This window comes from Vitis vinifera, chromosome 10 (genome assembly GCF_030704535.1).
Source record: "Vitis vinifera cultivar Pinot Noir 40024 chromosome 10, ASM3070453v1".
Taxonomy (NCBI): Eukaryota; Viridiplantae; Streptophyta; class Magnoliopsida; order Vitales; family Vitaceae; genus Vitis; species Vitis vinifera.
This window is the reverse complement of record NC_081814.1, coordinates 13,893,026-13,913,033: the sequence shown is the minus strand read 5'-3', so window position 1 is coordinate 13,913,033 and position 20,008 is coordinate 13,893,026. Positions and strand designations below refer to the sequence as shown.

General features: G+C 32.1%; 2 protein-coding genes across 4 annotated transcripts; one reads left to right on the top strand and one right to left on the bottom strand.

The window, feature by feature from the left end:
- Nucleotides 1-6,786: 6,786 nt before the first annotated feature.
- Nucleotides 6,787-14,100, bottom strand: LOC100250731 (2-succinylbenzoate--CoA ligase, chloroplastic/peroxisomal). Of its 3 annotated transcripts, none has more exons than XM_019222738.2 (11): nucleotides 13,714-14,100; nucleotides 13,323-13,395; nucleotides 12,783-12,948; nucleotides 12,580-12,678; nucleotides 11,736-11,833; nucleotides 11,298-11,491; nucleotides 10,652-10,779; nucleotides 9,106-9,494; nucleotides 8,637-8,851; nucleotides 8,318-8,522; nucleotides 6,787-7,853 (listed from the first exon to the last, which is right to left on the bottom strand). In XM_019222738.2, the coding sequence occupies exons 1-10, from the start codon at nucleotides 13,911-13,913 to the stop codon at nucleotides 8,393-8,395; spliced, it is 1,692 nt and encodes a 563-aa protein (XP_019078283.1). In that variant the 5' UTR covers nucleotides 13,914-14,100; the 3' UTR covers nucleotides 6,787-7,853; nucleotides 8,318-8,392. The 3 variants fall into 3 exon arrangements, with proteins under 3 accessions (XP_019078283.1, XP_010655747.1, XP_019078284.1); XM_010657445.3 differs by having other exon boundaries at nucleotides 12,786-12,948; nucleotides 13,714-14,099; XM_019222739.2 differs by lacking the exon at nucleotides 13,714-14,100 and adding an exon at nucleotides 13,565-13,703.
- On the top strand, nucleotides 7,058-8,044 carry LOC100245598 (caffeoylshikimate esterase). The gene has a single exon (XM_002263335.4). It carries the CDS (start codon nucleotides 7,058-7,060, stop codon nucleotides 8,042-8,044), a length of 987 nt encoding a protein of 328 aa, XP_002263371.1.
- Nucleotides 14,101-20,008: the final 5,908 nt, after the last annotated feature.

The following is a 20,008-nucleotide window of genomic DNA, read 5'->3' as shown; positions in this document are numbered from 1 at the left end:
TAACAAAGAAAACCAAAGAGAGTCCAAAAATGCCTTAAGATTCTTATTTTACATGTTTGTATAATTATATTTTTAAAATGTGTTCCAAAAAAATAAGTGAAAATAATAAAAAATAATTTAAAATATTATCAGAAAACAATTTTTACTTATCAAACTTGTTTTCTTCTTTTCTTGTTTTCTTGTTCTAAAGAGTAGAAAACTGTTTTTAAAATGGTTATTAAATAGGTCCTAGTTTTCTGTTTTTAAAAATAAAAAACATTTTTAGTTATTTTTATTTATTTTTTGATTTTTTTAAAAAAATAATATAAAAATAATTAAAAATAAAGTACTAAGGACAAAATTTATTTTAAAAACATAAAAAACAGGTTATGAGTATTTTCAATTTCCAAATAGACTTTTATTCCATAAAATATTAAAAAATCATTTTTAAAAATAAATACCGAAGGATAAATAAAATAATATAAATATGCCTAATGTCAAAATTCTTCTATTGGTCCTTATTCTTTAGAATTCTCTAATCTTCGACTGTCACTAGCCCTTACCTATTTTTCATTTTCATTTATGATATTTTCTCTACACTCGGCCTAATTTTCCTTCTACATGTGCAACATTAGAATTAACTAAGATTGCGTTTAATAGTATTTACTTTTGAAGTATTTTTTAGTAGAAACATTTTTTTTTAAAATTGTGTTTAAGAAAATTACCAATCTAAGTGTTTTTTGAAGCACTATCTAAAATTTCTATCAAACGAACCTTACCTACATTTATTAGTGTTTTTAAAAATTATTTTTTAGTTAATTTAAAAAGTGTTTTTAAAAAATCAATTTTAACTTAAAAAATGTTTTTTTTTTAAATATTGGAAATTCGACAAAATTTATAAAACACTTTTAAAAAGTTAAAAATCATTTGTAATACTTTTTATAAAAATACTTAATAAGTAACTTATTCTTTCTTTTACATTTTCTTTAAACTTTTCACAACCAAACATAGGTTTGGAATTTTATAAAAAAGAAAAAAAGAAAAAAAGTAATTATTAACAAAAGAATTGGTTAAAAGAAATAATTGAAATGATGAGCCCCTCTCACACAACACCTAGAGAGCCAACAGTGAATTATGAAATAATGATGATGGTAGGAGAAAGCTTTGGACTTAGGGCCACCTTGCATAACTTCTTTTTCGACTCTAAAAATTGTTGGAATCCTATGCCTTTAATTTATGTGAGGATGGAAGCATAAGGATGAAGGAAGCTAAATATTACGAGCCATGCATAATGGTCTTTTTCTCATTCTCTCTTAGATTTCTAGAATGATGACTTACGTATTAAAATTTGTTATTCTTATTAAGTTTTATTTTAGTATAACAAACTTTAAATCCCTAGCCTTAACATGTATAATTGAATTTGGACATTTAATATTATTAAGGTCCAAAAATCGACACTGAGTGTTTTTGAAAATAATTTTTAATGTTTTATAAGATAAAAGTTTATTTCAGAATATAAAATATTTTCAATATGTTTTTTATATTTTAAAAATAACTTTTATATATAGTATCTTGTTTTAAATTATTTTTTATATTTATATAATTATTGTTTAAAATAATTTTCAAAAAATAAAAAAACTAAAAACTATTTTCTAAAAACATTATAATTCTTATTTTTTGTTTCTCGGAAAAGAGAAAATTATTATAAAAAAATAGTTACCAAAAAATCTATACTTATTTGAAAAAGTGCATTCAAACTAATACAAAAAAATTCATCTCAATATACAAATAAATAATATAATTTTTTTTTCCACCTTGAATCACTTCTATAAATGATACCACAAAATAATTTGACGGTATTATTGAAAACCTCATAAAAATTAGATTTATTTAAAAATGAAAAAGAATAAAAAGTGTCCATCCACTTTTCTATTGGTGGCTACCGAATAGGGATAAAGAAAAAATTATAAATTTGGAGGAATCTCACATTTAAAAAAATTCCAACTTGAATGATCGAGTCTAATATTTAATTTTATTTTAATTAACTAGACTGAGAAACTTAAAATATGTTTGGTAATTATTTTTATTTTTAAAATTTGATAGCAAATAAAATGGTTTAAGTTGAGATTATGTATGCTACTAATTGTTATATTATAAAACCTAAATTAATTTTATTGTGTTTAGCTGTTTCGTTGTCTCTAAATTAATCATAACATAGTCGATTTTGCAATTGATTCCACTTTAAATTTGATAAGTACATTGCTTTTAAAGTATGTATTCATGTATGTCCTATAGATCTAATCGTTGTTAATTGAAAATTGGAAACTGATATTTGAAAGAAACAATTGTTTGATTACGGTATTGTTTCAAACTCTCTATATTTTATAATAATTGCATTGAGTATTGTTTAACAAATTACTTATAAATGACCGAAAAAAAAAGAACTTTCCACTTATGATCGTCACAAATCTTCATGTAAGTTGGGAAGAAAAATCAATTTTTTTTTTAATTATTTTATGTAAGAAAGAAATTTAAGCTTTAAATATTCTTCATAAGTTACCAAAATAAACCGCCCGATCCTCTAACTTACATTCACTGAATAAGTTACAATACAGTAATTAAATTAGAATATATATATATATTCTATATATATATATATATATTCTAATTTATATATATAGAATATATTAAATTAGAATATATGGCTACCGAATATGTATGCATACATAGTCGAGCAATTAATCTAACATAGAACTAATTATATAATGAGGCAATGAGTCCAATACAGTAATTAAATTAGAATATATATATATATATATATATATGTTTTTGAATGTGAAGAATTTTGGTCAAAAAAACGACGTGAATGAAGACATGTAGGTGCTCTATTAGGCGGTAATGATTGTAATTTTTCATGAATTTTCCATTTCTCACTCAACAACAAACTTTTTTTTTTTTTTTTTTTGAGGATCAACTAATCAAATGATATTTTTATTTCAATTTTAATCTATTTCTCTCACTTTTAATTGAATTTTTCCTTACCATAATCGTTCATTTCCTATTACTTTTAATGATACAATTCAAACCATAGATGTAGAAATATAATAAGACAAACTGCTTCTCCATCGAAATAAATGATATTATCATGGATATAACATATAAAAAAATAACAATAAATTCATGAGGAAGTGAGATCTCTTTAAGATCTATTCAAACATTTAGAAATTGCTTAATCAGTAAAGATATATGCACTTGATGCCCCTTCCAAGAAAGAGACCCAAACCCTAATAGCCCATTAAATGGTGATTCAACATAAATTCTACATCTTGGAACCAAGCCAATTTTGGAGCGGCTTTGTGCTAATGGAATCAACCAACGAAAAACATTAAGGGTGTAAAGACCAATGCATCAATTGCAGTACAATAAAGTTGTAATTCACTAGTTATTCCAAATGCTTGTCATATTTAAAAAAAAAAAAACCTAAAGTTATTTGTATTTCTTAAAAGCCCCCACCCACATCACAATTCAATTTCTTGATCCATTATTGGCTAAAACCACTTAGACACTAGGTCAAATGTGAGTAGAATGACTTAACCATGCTTCATAATTGGAAAAATGAGTATCATGAAAATACATGCCATTCAACCAAGACAGAAAGTGGCTAAAAGTACATTCAAATCACAATACAATTGCTTTATAAATGTGATCATAAAAGTGGGTGTTCCACAAAATAACCTCTTTTATTTATTTATGTGTTTTTAATCTGTCATATTTTAGAATAAATGATCCTTTTCTCTTTATGTTTTATATAGTTATAAAAAAGGAACAAGATTAAAAATATCAAACATATTTATTTCTATGAGATATAGAAGTGATTAATTAATCTTATAATTATAAAATTTCATAATTTATTTTAGTTTTCAATCCTATCTAAGGGATATATTTTCAACAAAGAAGGAAAGACATACAAATTTTCGAGAGGAAAATTTGACATCAAGTAAAAATGCTTGAATACAACTCCTTGTCAAAATCTATATTTGATCAATAAAAGGTATCCAAAGGTCAAATTAGAATTATTGGCTTTTTATGATTTTATTTACAACTCTTTTTTCCAAAAAAATACATATAATATTTAGTTTTTTTTTATTAAAAAAAAATCTCTCCTACACGTTGGGGTTGGTCAACAATTGGCTCAAAGTTGAATTTTAAAACTTTTGATTAAAATATAAACAAACTTGATCTCTAATTAAGGTGCTCAATTCAATATTAATTCTATGTCATTTAATATTTTTGTTTTTAGGGTTACATGCAATGCATGTGCTTATAATAAGGTAATGTAGATTGAATTGAGTGAAGAGATAGATTTCTATGATCTCCTTCCCATTTTCAAGTCTATGCAATGTCCTCTTCACTTCATAGCTTGTCTCCATTAATTAATGTGATCATTATCTTATGACTATCATATTCCCATATTCAATTAGTTTAGGTGTAACAGCATGAGCCAGCTGGTTGGTGTCTTGTGAGCAGAGCAAGATGTGGACAGTGGGCACCACCCCCTCCTTCATGGGGGTGGCTAGTTTTGGCCTCACAAACTTTTCAAAGGACCACTGTCCTTATCATTAGCTGATCTCCTCCCCAATCCTTGTGATTTGACATGCCCTTCCCAACCCTCTCACATGCTCATGTTCTTGGTCTTGTCCTTGGTCTTGTTCTTGTGTGGAAAGTAGAAAATTGAGCATGCCATGGTGGGTTATAACTGTTTTAGAAAAAGCAGTTTTCTCCTCTTAAATGTTGCTTTTGGGACCCATTAAGAATGTAATGTTTCTAGATTTTTATTAACTTACTTTTAAAAAATTTGAAAATAATTAAAAATAAAGTATTATATATATAAATTATTAAAAAATATTTAAAAACATATTTCAAAATTTTAAATAGACTTTAATTTTATAAAATATTAATAAATTATTTTTAAAAAGTGTTTTAAAAAACTATTTTAAAACACGTTATTAAACAAGCTTTTGATAAACACCGACCGTTTCTAATTCTTGAGTCGGAAATAGAGAAAAGACCTTCACGAAGGGCAATTATATCTAAATGAACAGTTATTTAGAACTCTTCGGAAAATAATCAACAATTTTACTTGGTCCTTAGCTTTCAATAACATTTTTAATCATATTTTTTATAAAAATGATTTAATATTTAAATATAAATATAAATATAAAATTACTTTAATAATATTTCAGATGATGTGTTACATAATATGAAAATAACTTTGAAAAAAACGTACTTATCAAATATTAATGTAAGTATTAATTTAAATATTTTTTAAAAAATTTGGGAAAAAAAACACATCATTTTTATAAAATAATATTTTAAAAATCACTTTCATAACCGACTTTAGGAAATTATATAAAATATATTTATGTAGTTGGGAGATAGGAGAGGAGTGGGTGCAACTGCAGGCGGCTTGATTGCCTCTGCAGTGTCACATGGGCTGTTGTGTGGGGTTCACCTATTTAATGAATTAGCTAGGTGGATCTGAGGCTGCAAAAAAAATTATTATTAAATGTAAGATGAAAATTTTAAAAATATCATTAAAATAGTTTTTAATTTACACGTTGATATGGATCAAATCAATGGATATTAAATACTTATTAAAAAAAAAGATATGGTATGTCTCTTCCATTGTACACAATAACACCAACAATGTTATATTTTATGATAATTGATTATTTAGAAGTGTTCAAATTTGTTTTTTTTGTTTTTTTATAAAGGATAGTAGACAAAATATATCTTTTATTGGTTTTTTTTAAGGAATATTTTCTTAAATATTGAGTTCTGAAATTGAAATGAGTTGTTAAAAATAAAAAATAAAAGATAAAAATATTATCAGTGTTCAAATCATGTTATATTTATTATCATTAGAAATTCCATGTCATCCCATTTGTAATAAGATTTCATTCAAAACTCAAATATAAAAAATAGTTTTTAAGGGTTGTTTTTGAAAAATAGTTGTTGAAAACGGTTCTTTGATATTTTGTAAAATAAAAATTTGTTTGAAAATTTAAAATATTTTTAACTTATTTTTAATTATATATTAAAAATAATTTTTATGTTTAATATTTTATTTTTGATCATTTTAGTATAATTATTTTTTGGAACAATCCTTTAAAAACAAATAAAAATGATAAAAAACAACTAAAGGACGTTAACCGACCTTATTTTATGTTTTTAAGAATATAAAATAGAAAATAAAAAATGGTTTTTAATTATCAAACATATTTTCTTAATTTTTTTGTTATAGAGAAAAGAGAACTATTCTAAAAAATAGTTGACAACAGGTCTTAAGTTTTTATTTTTTCTAACACTTCCTGCATTTTATTCTTAAAATAAGAAAATAGTAGCAACTTTTAACTAACATACATAAACTCTTAGAAACTTACATTAAAAAAAAAAAAAAATTAAAAGCCATTTAAAATTTTTGTAAGTGATTTTTACAAAAATAAAGTAAATTTATATTTTTAAATAAAATATTCAACTTTTATATCGACTAACTTTCAAAACATAAAAGCAGAAGCATATAAGAACAGATGCTCAATTTTTTTTAAAAAAATTTTTAATATTTTTTTTTATTCCTAATGAAAGACCCATGATAGTACCTTTTTTAGTATTTAATAACGTTTAAACATTGAGGGAGTTGATATTAATGACAATAGGTATAGGTTTTAGGACAAGGACTGCATGAAATTTATGCAGAGCTCATTCTAATAATGACAAGATGAGCTGTATGTTAGAGGCATTTCCAAGTCAAATAAGGCGACCTGCATGCTCACAACAATTTAATTATGTAACGATAAGAAATTCAGCATCTACTCAGTAGCATTAGGGTAGAGGGTGCTTCAAGTCTATGAAGAACACTAATGGTTGGGGAAGTAGGACAGTTGGAAAAATAACACCCAGCTGATATGCAACATGGAGACTTATATAAAGATATGAAGTTGTAAAGTGCATTGTCCCCCATCCCATACTCTCCTGCTTCTATATTACCCTTGTGCTACATTCCATTTGTTTTAGCAGAATGGCTCATCCTGTACACCAAGCTAATGAGAACAGCCCTTTTGGCAACCTCACAAGGGAAGAATTCTACAAAAAACACCATGTTCTCCACCAGGAGGGTTTCATGCTAAACAGCCAAAACTTGAAAATCTTCACACAGTCCTGGTGTCCTGATTCCACCCTTCAACCCAAGGGCCTTGTGGCCATGGTCCATGGCTACACCTCTGAGAGCAGCTGGCTCTTTGGGCTCACTGCTGTGGCTATTGCTAAGGCTGGGTTTTTGGTTTATGCGCTTGACCTCCAAGGCCATGGCTATTCTGAAGGCTTACCTGGGCACATCCCTGATATCCAGCCTATTGTTCGTGACTGCATCCAATACTTCGACTCTGCACGAGCTAACCACCCGAAGCTCCCTGCTTTCCTCTATGGCGAGTCACTGGGTGGTGCAATTGCCATACTTTTATGCCTCAAGCAAGAATGCAAGTGGAATGGGTTGATTTTGAATGGAGCTATGTGTGGAGTTTCTGCTAAGTTCAAACCAGTGTGGCCACTAGAGAAGCTGCTTCCAGTGGCTGCTTTCTTTGCACCCAATTGGAGGATAGTGATTTCGAAACCTTTGGCAAGTAAGTCCTACAAAGAGGAGTGGAAGAGAAAGTTAGTGGCAAAGAGTCCAAACCGTCGTGCCTCTGGAAAGCCACCTGCAGCCACAGCACTGGAATTTCTGAGAGTTTGTGACTACATAAGTAGGCATTGCCATGAGTTAGAAGTTCCAATGCTAGTAGTCCATGGGGAGGATGATATGGTGTGTGCCTCGGATTCTGCAAGGACAGTTTATGAGTTAGCAGCCAGTAAGGATAAAACATTGAACATCTTTCCAGGTATGTGGCATCAATTGATTGGTGAACCTAAGGAAGGCGTCGAGCTAGTTTTTGGGACCATTCTCACATGGATAGACAGTCGGGCTGAAAAGGCTAAAGCCAATACAAATAGGCTTTATGTTGAACAGTGAACCAAATGAACTATAGTGTATATTTTGCCAGTGGAAGTTGGTTATGGCAAAAAGATGTTGGTTGGTTCAAAAAATGCAAGCCTCTAGATGTTTATGTTCTTTTGTTCTCTCTCTATTATTATTATTTTATGTAACATAAAGTTATGAAGTCATTCTTCACCAAAACGTTATTATGACTGTCACTGTTCCAACCAAATGACTATTTTCTCATATATATATATAAATATACTGAGATTTCATCCTAGAATGAGAGGAGACAAAGAATCTGCTCACCTAAACAGCTGGAAATGGCAATGTGAAAAAGCGACTCATAGTCATAGATTGCTCCATGAATAAGTGACTCTAAAGTCAAAGATTGCTAGGCAAGGAGTGCAGGTGGGACAAAACTTCTCTCTGAACTTGGTATCTTCTCAATTTTCCAGTTGATGTAAGTGGGAACGGCTTCCTCCATAAAGTAAAAAGTTTTGGTATTTTAAATCTACAAAAGAAATGGAAATAATAAGAGAGAGAAAACAAGAGAGGAAGGAATATATACAAACATTTAAAAGCCATGCATCCTACCAAGATAAGATAGAATAAAAGAAAGCATTACCCAGTTAAATTCTTCTCTCTACAATGGTGCCGCAGGGTTTCACTGGATAAGACTAGCTCTTTCTTTTCAGTTGGATGTACAGGACTATTATCAGCCCATTGCCAATTGTCTTTTATTCGAATACAAGCAACAACCATCTCTGTCAAGCGAACGTCTGGAAGTCCAACAACCACACTGCCAGTGACTCCTGGGTGTTGTGATAGGACGGTCTCCACCTAAGTCACCAAATAACTAAATCTTTTAGAATTTTGGAGGCCACAGGCCAAATTAAATACTCATTTAAGAAAGAAGACCAGATTTTCTGAAAGAAAGGGAATAGAAAATTCTAGTAAAAAATTCAACCTAATTCATGTTCTCTTCTTCATTTCAGTCACCAAACAACAAAAGGTGCAGGATTTCAAACTTTCTTTTGGATTTTTTTTCCTTTTCTCAATAATCATGGGTTGGAGGCAATACTTTTGATACTCACCTCTTCAGGATACACGTTCTCCCCTCCACTCTTGATTCGATTGTTTGTTCGTCCAATCAGCCATATATTACCATAGTCATCGATGGACCCTATATCACCTGTATCTAGCCAACCTTCATCAGGAGAATCTGATGGCCTTGATGAAATTTGATCCCAATATCTAAGCATTATGTGTGGGCCTCTGGTTAAAATCCTTCCAACATGATCTGAGCTATCAAAGCATATTTTTAATTCAACATGTGGAGCAGGCTTGCCGACACAAACACCTTCAGGCAGGTGAAATGAACTTGATTTTATTTCAACAAACTCTTGAAGAGCCTGCCTGGAGCTTGCACATGTTGGGTCATAGAGGGTCATGAATGTCAGTGAAGAACAGGTCTCTGTCATTCCTTCAAAAATTCCAGAAGAAAGAGGAGAAAAGAATAAGAAGGTTTCTAAGTATGTAAAAGATGGCGCTTAGAAGAAACTAAAAGAAATATTGGAAGAAACTTAAGAAAGATTGACAAAATTAATTTTAGAATAAATTTAACATTTCATATCAGTTTCTAGATCATTTTTCCTAGGGGCATAAATAATTTCAACAAAGTGCTGGTACTTCAAGTTCTGTTTGATAGAATTTAAATCAAGAGCTAGAGCTCACTCAGGTAGCTCAAGCTTAGCTTGTTTCTGTTCTGTTGAGCTTAAGCTAGTTCATGATCTTGATTAAGCCATCTCATTAGCAGTTAAACAGAAAAAGTAGAAGCCACAGAAATCCCAAATTTGAAAGAAGAAGGACTATAAAACTACTCAGCAAAAGAAGGAACAAAAAGAAATAAATTTTTTGCAATGCAGGTTATTATGATTCCCTGTCCCATCTTTAGCATGACAATGCCAAATGACTAAATTTTGGCAGAACACCACAATGTTAATTGCTGATGTCCTCCCCAAAAGCCTACTCAGGTCCTTATCAGTTTTTACAGGCTTAGTACTTTTTATTGCTTTAGTCCTAATGATATTCCTTTTTAGTAAATTTCATAAGATATCTCGTTGATTTAACCACACCAACACCACTTTAGCTTTAGAAGCCCTGGTGATCTGATTTTAGAGTCACATGGCTGGGTTTGTTTAGCTATTGAACTTTGTACATAAGCTCATATACACCCAGTTAGGCTGGTGAACAAATTTAATGAGTTGGAACTTTCTATTTACCAGTTTTGCATGTTCAACAATCAGTTCAGGCTGATTGTATAAGTCCCAAAGTTACCCTTGCCTTGTGGGAGGAGTTGAAACATTTTAGAGGTTGAGACAGAAGCCTATTAAAATTGTGTGCATATTTACCAAAACAGGAAAAAATTGCACGCTGAAGCACTATATTCAATTTTTTTCCCTTAAACAAACATCTATTACTATGAAATTGACCAATACTACTCTTGTGGCCATTAGAAGTCAGTCTTCTTTGAAGTTGCTTCCAACACATTAAAAGTTCTATGTCGTATCATCAAATAAATTCAGAGTGGAATAAGATAGCAAAAATACAAGAAGGAACAAAGAGCAAAAAGAGACGCACCATAAGCTGAAAGAATCTTAGCTCTTGGGAAGAATTTGATAGCATCTTCAATAAGCCCATTAGAGAGACCTCCACCTCCATTTAGTATCTTCTTTACACTTTCAGTCACTTTCCAGGTCATCTTCATCCTGACAAAGCTTTCCAAACCTGAACTTAGAAAAATTAACTACCATATAACTGCATGATCATACCCTTTGTTGAGTCCCTATCCATTTTTTTGGCTAGTTCCCACTAGCTCATTAACCCTTTATCATAAGAATAGAGAATATTAAATACCTATGCCTTGTATGGATGCCTAAAGAGAGAACATGATACTAAGGAGGGTGGCAGAATGCCAAACAAGGCCTTTGTTGCTATGAGCCTTAGAACATGGGTTAGTCGAGTTAAATATACCAGGAAGCATAACTGACAAAAGCATCTCATGTATCCTATGTGAGTAACAAACATGAAAAAAATTACTCTGACAACATGAAAATGCCATATCCTCAGAGAAAACAATAAAATGTTTCATTAGAAAACCTTCCCATCATTCAATTGACTTATCTCAGTGATACATCAAAAAGAATACTTGCAAAAAGCAATAACACGGAGTCTCCTTAAATTTTTGTTCCCAATTTCTCGTAATAAAGGAGGTTGTATGGTTTACCTGATTATGGAAACTAAATCTACCATTATTGCAGGGACAGTGATTAGAGAAGTCACATGGTGTTGCTTTATGGCTTCCAGTGCCAATTTGGCATCAAACTTTGGTATAAAGATATGGCAACCTCCTACCATTAACATGGTCAAGGCAGATGACAAACCACCAATATGGCACAATGGAGCAGTATGCAAATAGACCTGCAAAAAACCCACACAATTAACAGAGGGCTTTAGCCTTTCTGTCGACCATGCCACTAGGACAGGAAGGGTCTAGAAACAATTCTTCCTTGAATCATCCTATGCCATATTATCTATTTGAGGAAACACAAATCATGCTATGCCTAAGTTTCTACATATCCAAATCCTGTGGCTTGAATTGTTGTTTTATTTTTTATATTCTACAGCCAGAAATGAAAATTCATTTCACTAGGGAAAGACTTACATCATCCTCATCATAACCCACAATGGCAATTTTTGCCAGAGATTGTATAATTAAAGCTGAATGGCTTATTGTTACTCCCTTCGGTCTTCCAGTGGTCCCTATACCCAGGAAAAAAAACATAAAACCAATTATTACACCAAGAAGATTAGTGGGAAATTGAGGGTCTCTCTATGGTAAGAACTTGAAGTACAAATGACTAATGACTGACATTTTAATTCTTATATAAGTTTCTGACTTATGTTTCTGGGTAGTTGCTCTATGCAACTTTAGCATACAAGTGATTCCTAAAAGGGATAGGTAACAGTCATTATTTATAGATTTTGGAAAGAGCCATATATAAGCTTGAATGAAGTAATTTTTGAAGCTATATGCCCCAGTTCTGTTGTAAGGAAGCTCACTATTTAATGAAAACCTATCAAACTCCAAACTTTGTGACCAGCAGTGAGTTCAAATAGATGAAGGCAAACCTTTGAAATTTTAGTATATCTTGTGGGGCTGTGACTGGTAGCACCTTGCTTAAAAAAATGCATTTTTGGGATTGTTGCATTGAGGATTAACCATTAAATTAATGTCGCTTAATGGTTTGGCCAACCTGATATTTTTGAGAAACAAGGGAACTGGCGCCAATTAATCGTTGGAAAGCTAAAACTTCACTGTACTACTCAGTGCAAATAAAAGAGTTCATATTTTCTTTTTTCATGAACATGAATGACCAATTCAGGGGCCATAATCTTCTATGATGAAAACATGCACTGATCGTGGAAATTCTTTAGAAAGAAGTTCTAGATTCATTCTAGCAAGTAAAAATATATAAGAAAGCTTAAATAAAAAATAGAAACTGTACCTGATGTGAAGCATATTAAAACAGCTCCCTCAGGAGCCCAGGCGTAATTGAATGATAAAGATTTCAGAGCAGGCTTCTTTAGCATTTCAGTAGTTAATGCTGAAAAAAGAACAATGGAAACAACACTATCAGAAATTATTGCTGGTATCCCTATCTTATGTTTTCTTTTTCATATTCAATCTTTGGATCAGGAAACTGAATACTACTTTCTTTGCTGCTGAACTCAGAAAGGGAATCCATGAAAACATGCCACCTAAGAGAAGGCAAGTGATCATTTTCGAGCTTTGGGTACCAGTAACTACAACTACTGTCAGTGATCAGCATCACCGGCTTCACCATCTCCATTGCAAATCTTGCTTCTTCAAAGCTCTGCAAGTGGAGATAGAATACTATTACTGTAACAATCCACTCCCTCTCCTATGTAAATATTGTTTGCTCTGGGCTAATGGGTTTTCACGGCCTTAAAACGCGTCTTCCCTAATTAAGAGAAGTCTACTATATATACAGTATTAAGAACTTCTTCACCTATCTGGGATATCCGTAATTAGATATTGTAGTCAATGGCACTAACACATGATAAAAGCCTATGATACCACATTTGAAAGTAAATAATTACATTGGCAATGCTTTGAATGCCATCAAACATGAACCCATCTGATTATCATATTAGAAACTAATCATTTTGACCCTTTTTGGTATTCATCCACTTTAGTTTCTGAGTTTTGAAGAGTCTTTTTACATACCCATCTGTAATTGAGGGGAGCAACTACCCCTCCAACAAATGCAACAGCCAGAAAGCACTCCAAATACCGGTCACTGATTCAAAACCCACCAAAATTTAACAATATAAGAACATAGTTATTAATTATATTATAAAATAATTAAACAACTCCTACAATTCCTCCACCTTTTGGAGGGTATGGCATTCCCAATATCAAACAGCAATCATACGGAAGCATGATTCAAAAAAGAGAAAGGTAATTACGTCAAATTGCAAAGACTTTTCTTAGCCAACTCCAGTCAACCGTAAACTGAAACCATCCCGCTAACCTGCTTTCTAAAAGGGGAAGTGCATAGGCACAGCCCTATCCTATACAACCACCACCACCGAAGGCCCAAGTTAGCACGACGCACCTGTTGAGAGCAGAAATGGCGACGACATCTCCGGAACGAATGCCGAGGTCGAGCAGCCCCTGCGCCAGGCTCAGGACGCCGTCGACGAACTGATGGCCAGTGTTTCGCCGGTTGCCGGAGATGGTGACTGCGGAGTGTATCCGGAGAGTTGCGAGGCGGCTCAAGCAGTGGCAAATGTGGGCCCGGGAGTAAAAAGCCATGGGTGTGGAGTGGAGCTCAGTTAGGGACTTTGAGGAGAGTGTAGTAGAGGTGGTAGAGCTCTGGTTTCCAAGTTCCAATGGCGAAGACGTTTACCACATCCTCCATACCTTATCACGGGCAGAAGACTGCGCCAGCGCCTTTTGATTGGGTAGGGAGATTACAGCCTGTATCGGACCGTTTCCCGAATCCGGGAACAAGGGCACGTTTGTCGTTTTATGTTCAATCCAAGGGTGGTTTAGTAATTCACACGATTTGTTATTTAGTGCTTTGTGTCACCGGAATTCTCGCCGGGCGGTGATCCGATCACACGCGGCTCCGTTTTAAATAAAGCTAGTTTAAGTTAAAAGAGACAAAATACCTTAAAGGGCAGTTTTTAAAATACGGGAGAATTACCCTTTTAAGGGTGGCTGGGGAAAAAAATTACTGAGAAGGGTGGGTAGATTTGATAATTCTTCTGAAGGCCTAACATTTTTATTACACCAATTTACCTTCAATTAAATTCTAAAATTATAATTTATAAAGAATAAAAGAATTGAAAAAAATGGAGAAGACTGTCGTTCCAATGTCTTCCCTTTGAAACCTTCCTTTTCGCATCTTCTTGTCAAGGCTTCCCTTTTGCATGATCTGGGTGTTTTCATGGTGGTATGATATTGTGAGAGATACTGAATCTCGTGTAGGCGTGTATAGTTCCATTGTTCCAGTGGTGACTCCGTTGAAGACTTCCATTCTGCATCATTGTTGGCGTGTCTCCATTTTGAATATTGTGGTTTCGACGACGTCTTGAACCACATTTTTTTTTCATCGTATCTGAAAGGCCCACTAGTCCAAGGTAAAGTCCTCACAAAGCCTTCCAAATCCATTCCAATCCCCCAAAATATTCATTTCAAAGCCTCCATATTTATATTTATGGTGTTTCCACCTTGAGATCAGAAGCAGTACAAATCTTTATTTGTTATATTCTGCTTATTTCATACTTTGCCCTAGGTGTTTTGGGTTTGGGCCTGTTTGGTTGCTGAGAAAATTTGGGAAAAAAAGAAATAAACTTGGGGTTTCATTTTCAATTTTTGAGTGTAGGGAAACCCAGAAATGGAAATAAATTGGTTGCTGAGAAAATTTGGGAAAAAAAGAAATAAACTTAGGGTTTCATTTTCAATTTTTGAGTGTAGGGAAACCCAGAAACGGAAATAAAAAAGTCAACTCACCAGGGTTTTTCTTTTGTTTTGCTTTTCGTTTTCTCAGGAACCAAACGGTGGGCGATTGTGAGGCTTTTCTTTGGCTGAGAGTGGTTTTGTGCTTTGCTTGGGTGGTGGGAAGAAGGTAAGGAAAGAAAAGAAAAGAAATTGATGTCTTAGAATATTGGGTTTCTCATTTTCTGGGACCTGGAGAACCATATAGAAGTATTTGGCTTAGCTGAGATGTTTCATTTTCCAGGAAATGAAGACAATTATATACTTAGTTGCCTTTCATTTGTTGCAAACCAAATTGAGGCCCAAGGTTAAATTGTTCTTGTCTCACTAAAATGGATTTAGCTAGCAAAATGGTTTCCAAGACTTTATCTTTTGCTTAAACAATTTTGGAAATGAAAGAAATTTGGAGTATTAAATTTGAAGACATTTCTAATTTGAGGTTACAAAAAAAAATAAAAATTATTGAACCATTATATATAAGAAATTGGTAATCAACCCAAGAAATTGGACTTTATTTAGTTAAAAGATCGCATTGTTAGTTTATGTTGTAATTTATCATACGGTTAGTGTTTTTTTATCGTAATGTTAGTGAATTTATGTTGTAAATGTAATTAAAAATGTAGGCAAAACTGTGAACTATTATAATTAAAAATCTAACACAAGTCCACATAATGGAGATAAATAACCTATTACAAAGAACTCCAAATGCAAATACATCAAAGTACAATGCAATTAAGCATTATATATATAATCCAAAACATAATAGACATGAAGTAAGTGTATGATTAAGCAATTTTCAAACATAGAACAAAAAATAAAAGTAGTCCTACTAAAATTACTTTCTGCATGAACTCAATTCTTGTTAAAATATGTTTAAAATCTTCATCCACGCCATATATTCTTCTTTGAACAACATCTTCTGCTTCTTGGTAGGTGTTGCTATCACCAAATTCTTCCGGGAATGCCTATTTAAAGAAATGACAGTCATCTCTAGTATTTGCATATTGACAACAATAATATAACCTATTTGGGTTATCCTTTGATTAAGAAATTCTAATAGCTACCCTCTGTCTTGGTGAACATTTACACATACAGTTATGATAAAGTAAATATTCACCATTTCTAGTATTACCTCTTACATTTCTAAATGAAGCACTTGAAGATGTCATGATGTAACTTGTATTTCAATGGAAAACAAGTTAAACAAATGTAATGAACATGTACAAAGTCAATAATGATTTTCAAAATAACATTAAAAACATGGTTACAAACCACCGTAAATAATAATAAGATCATAAGTCTAAAATAGTGGCATATGTAATACAAACATCTTTGTCATGACAATCAAGTAAATAAGTAAGTTCCAAAACAAATTCTTACAAGCATGCCACCATATCATCACAATCAAAATAAGATAAAAAGTAGCATGCCACCATACAAGCATAATACTAGAATCATGGAACGAGTAATGGATTTTTGCATGAAGCTCGATTATGGCCTGCAACTTGACATCACGAACAGAAGGTAAGCCTTTTTGAACTAAATTGAGACTTTATTTGACGGTGTTAAGGCCTTCCAGGTAGTCGTTTTGAGCATGGAGGTTTAAGTGAAGGATATAAGCGACCTTGAGCATCACGAACACATCCATCATCATCAACTGTAGGCGTATTGTGATTTGGAATTGAATTGAAGTATCCAGAATATATCAACTCTTGCATTGGAAGCTTGAAATATGAGTCAACATATTCATAAACATTCTGTTTCATCTAGCGTATTGCTGTACATGCATGCTCACAAGGTATTCCGACCATTTTCCAAGCCTTACAAGTACATGTACGCTCTCTCAAATTCACGTCTACATATACTTTCATATTAAATACCTTAAACACACCACCAACATAGGGATATACAGGAAATGACCCACTCTTTATAATGTTTTCCAACAACTTTTTCTCGGTCTTTGGGCCAATTGGAGCTTTCCAATTTTCTGTAGTACCCATATGGTCACATGCTAGATGAGCAAACTTATCCATATGTGTCATTACTAAGTTGAAAATTGTGTAATGACGTTCCTCCTTCAGCCAAGCATTGAATGATTCAACAAAATTAGTTGACATCTTATCCCATCGTTTTTTGGCAAACTTTGACATTGCCCAATGTTGTGGACTATTCTCTTCAACCCACTTCGCTAGGTCACTGTTATATGTCTTTAATTTTTCCATGGCTACAACATAATCATCATCCAACCTAGCATACGCAACACTATCAAGTAGCAACAATGCATCCACTTTACATTTTTTCCCCTTCATACTATGTTTCGTCACATAACTACTAAAATTCTCTTTCACATGACGATAGCAATATGCATGATTTTCTACTCCAAAAGTTGAGAAACACTACGAAGGATTGCTTGATGCCTATATGATATTATGACTACCTCTTTATCTTGAAGTATGCCTTTCAATTTCTGCAAAAACCATAGCCAATACTCATAGTTTTCTGAACTTATAACATCAAATGCAATTGGGAACATGCCATCATCAGTATCATAAGCTGTTGCAAAAAATAAGGAGCCCCTATACGGTCCACTCAAATGAGTTGAGTCAATTGCTATAACAGGTCGACAACCCATTAAAAACCTTTGAATTGAAAAAGAATGTGCAATGAACAATTGCCAAAAATGCCCATCTTGTCTGGTACATTCAGCAATCGTCCCTAAATTAATGTCTACCAATCTCTGACATAACCATGACAACAACATATATGAGTTTTTTGGAAGACCATATATTCTCTCATTTGCCATTTCTTTGTATGTACAAGCTTGCTTATAACTCAATGAAACACCATACCGACTCTTGAAGTCTTTGAAAATTTGACGAGGCAAATACCGAGGGGTTGCCCTTATGACTTACTCTATGACACGAGCACCTCTCCTTCCCCGCATTGAAGTTTGACTTGAACACTCAACATCTGCACAATGATTGTGTACATCAATGTAGATGTTAACCTTCAAAATTTTGGTTGTGCCTATTGAATTAGCAATTATTCTCCAAGAGCACCCATCCACTAAACAACACACAGATATTCGCTTTGGAGAGTTCTTTTTGAATTTGTATTGAAATCTACCAACTAATGACATCGTATATAATGCATTTCTAAATTCATCTGCATTAGGAAAACTATGCACACTTCCAATAATAGGTTGAGGACAAAGAGTTAAATTATGTGGCCTAACTTCAATTTCTGCACATTTGGACATGAAGCCTTGAGAAAGTCTTAAATTAGACTCATTGTTTGCTTGACATGATGCAACTGAATTGTGTCTCCTCCGTACTATTATGACTGCATTTTATAGTACACTCAGTTAATTGATATTATAAGCACCTTGCATCATGGGATTAATGACAACTAATACAAGATATATCACTTTCCAATAATCATTTTGCACATTGACTATGCCGCCTTCAACTTCTACTCTTCGAGTTCGTTTTAATACATAAATACGAGCATAATCATAACTATGGGATAACATCATATGCATGTCCTCATCATCATCCAATTGTTGAAGTACAGATGGATCAAACTCAAGGGTGTAATGAAATGTATATCCATTTGAATTAATATCCAACCGTTCACATGCCTTTGAAACAAAATCAGCATATGACATCCCTTGTCCAATGTACATGCCTTTTTGTTGCCCACCCTTGTATTGTATTTGTTTATCCTCCTTAGGTACAATCTCCCTTCCTTCATGAAGGTAGCCATAAATGGAATTTTCCAAGTCCATTTACCAATTCAGAAGTACGTCTTCTTTCATCGACAATCAAATCAATCTATTTCACAATATTACAATCAAGGAAAATTTTACAACAAATACAAAATAAGCAAATTAAAATTATAATCAATTGAGACATATTTTATACAACAAATAAAAATAGTTGTTGTATGTTAGACATGTTAGGGATATGCCAAAGAACCCACAATTGCCCAGTTTCATAAGAAATTTGAAAATTTTAAAATTTTACCTTATCGTAATGTATCGTAATGTTATTGTATTTGTATTGTAATTGTAGTGTATTTTTATTATACCTCTATATTTTTATATAAAAAATTAATTTTATAGATTTTTTTTTATCCATCATTGGATTATCATCAACAACTTCATGTATTAAAATTACAATAGTGTATTTTTGTTGTCTTTTTATAATTTTGGCTTGCAAAGATGCTTTATGATAGGAATACAACATGATAGCCTAGAAATGCCAGTTTAGTAAAAAACAATTCAATATTTTTTCATTTTGGTATATTGTAATATATCGTAATGTTAATGTTTTTTCATTGTAACTATATTGCATTTGTATTGTACTTATACTTTATAACTGAAGTAATGGTTCTTTTACACAACCTTCAAACTACTCGGCATTCAACTCATCAACCAAAATAATACTTATACAAAAAGGTAACAAATTCATAACAAAAATATAATGCTCTTAACTCTTTAACAAATTCATAATAAAAGACAAAGTGGTCTCGTACAAAGGGGATTTCAATTTTCAATGAAAATCCAAATATGTTCATAAATATACAAACAAAGTGGTCCCAAGCAAACATAAAACAACTAAGAACATTTTTCTTCAATCATGTCAAAAAGTCTTAACAACAAAACTAAAGTGCAAACATTTTCAATGGAAATCAATAATAATCATATCAAACAACCCACCCGGAAAATAAATTAAAAATAAAAACACATCTTCAATATGACCAAAATAATATAAAAAAAATTCAAAATAATAAATTTAAATAACATTTTACACAAAAAATGTAATTTCTTTCTCAAAACCTCCTTCAATATTTCAGATCTAATATCTTACAACTACATTATTAAAATTATTAACTTTTCGTTCATT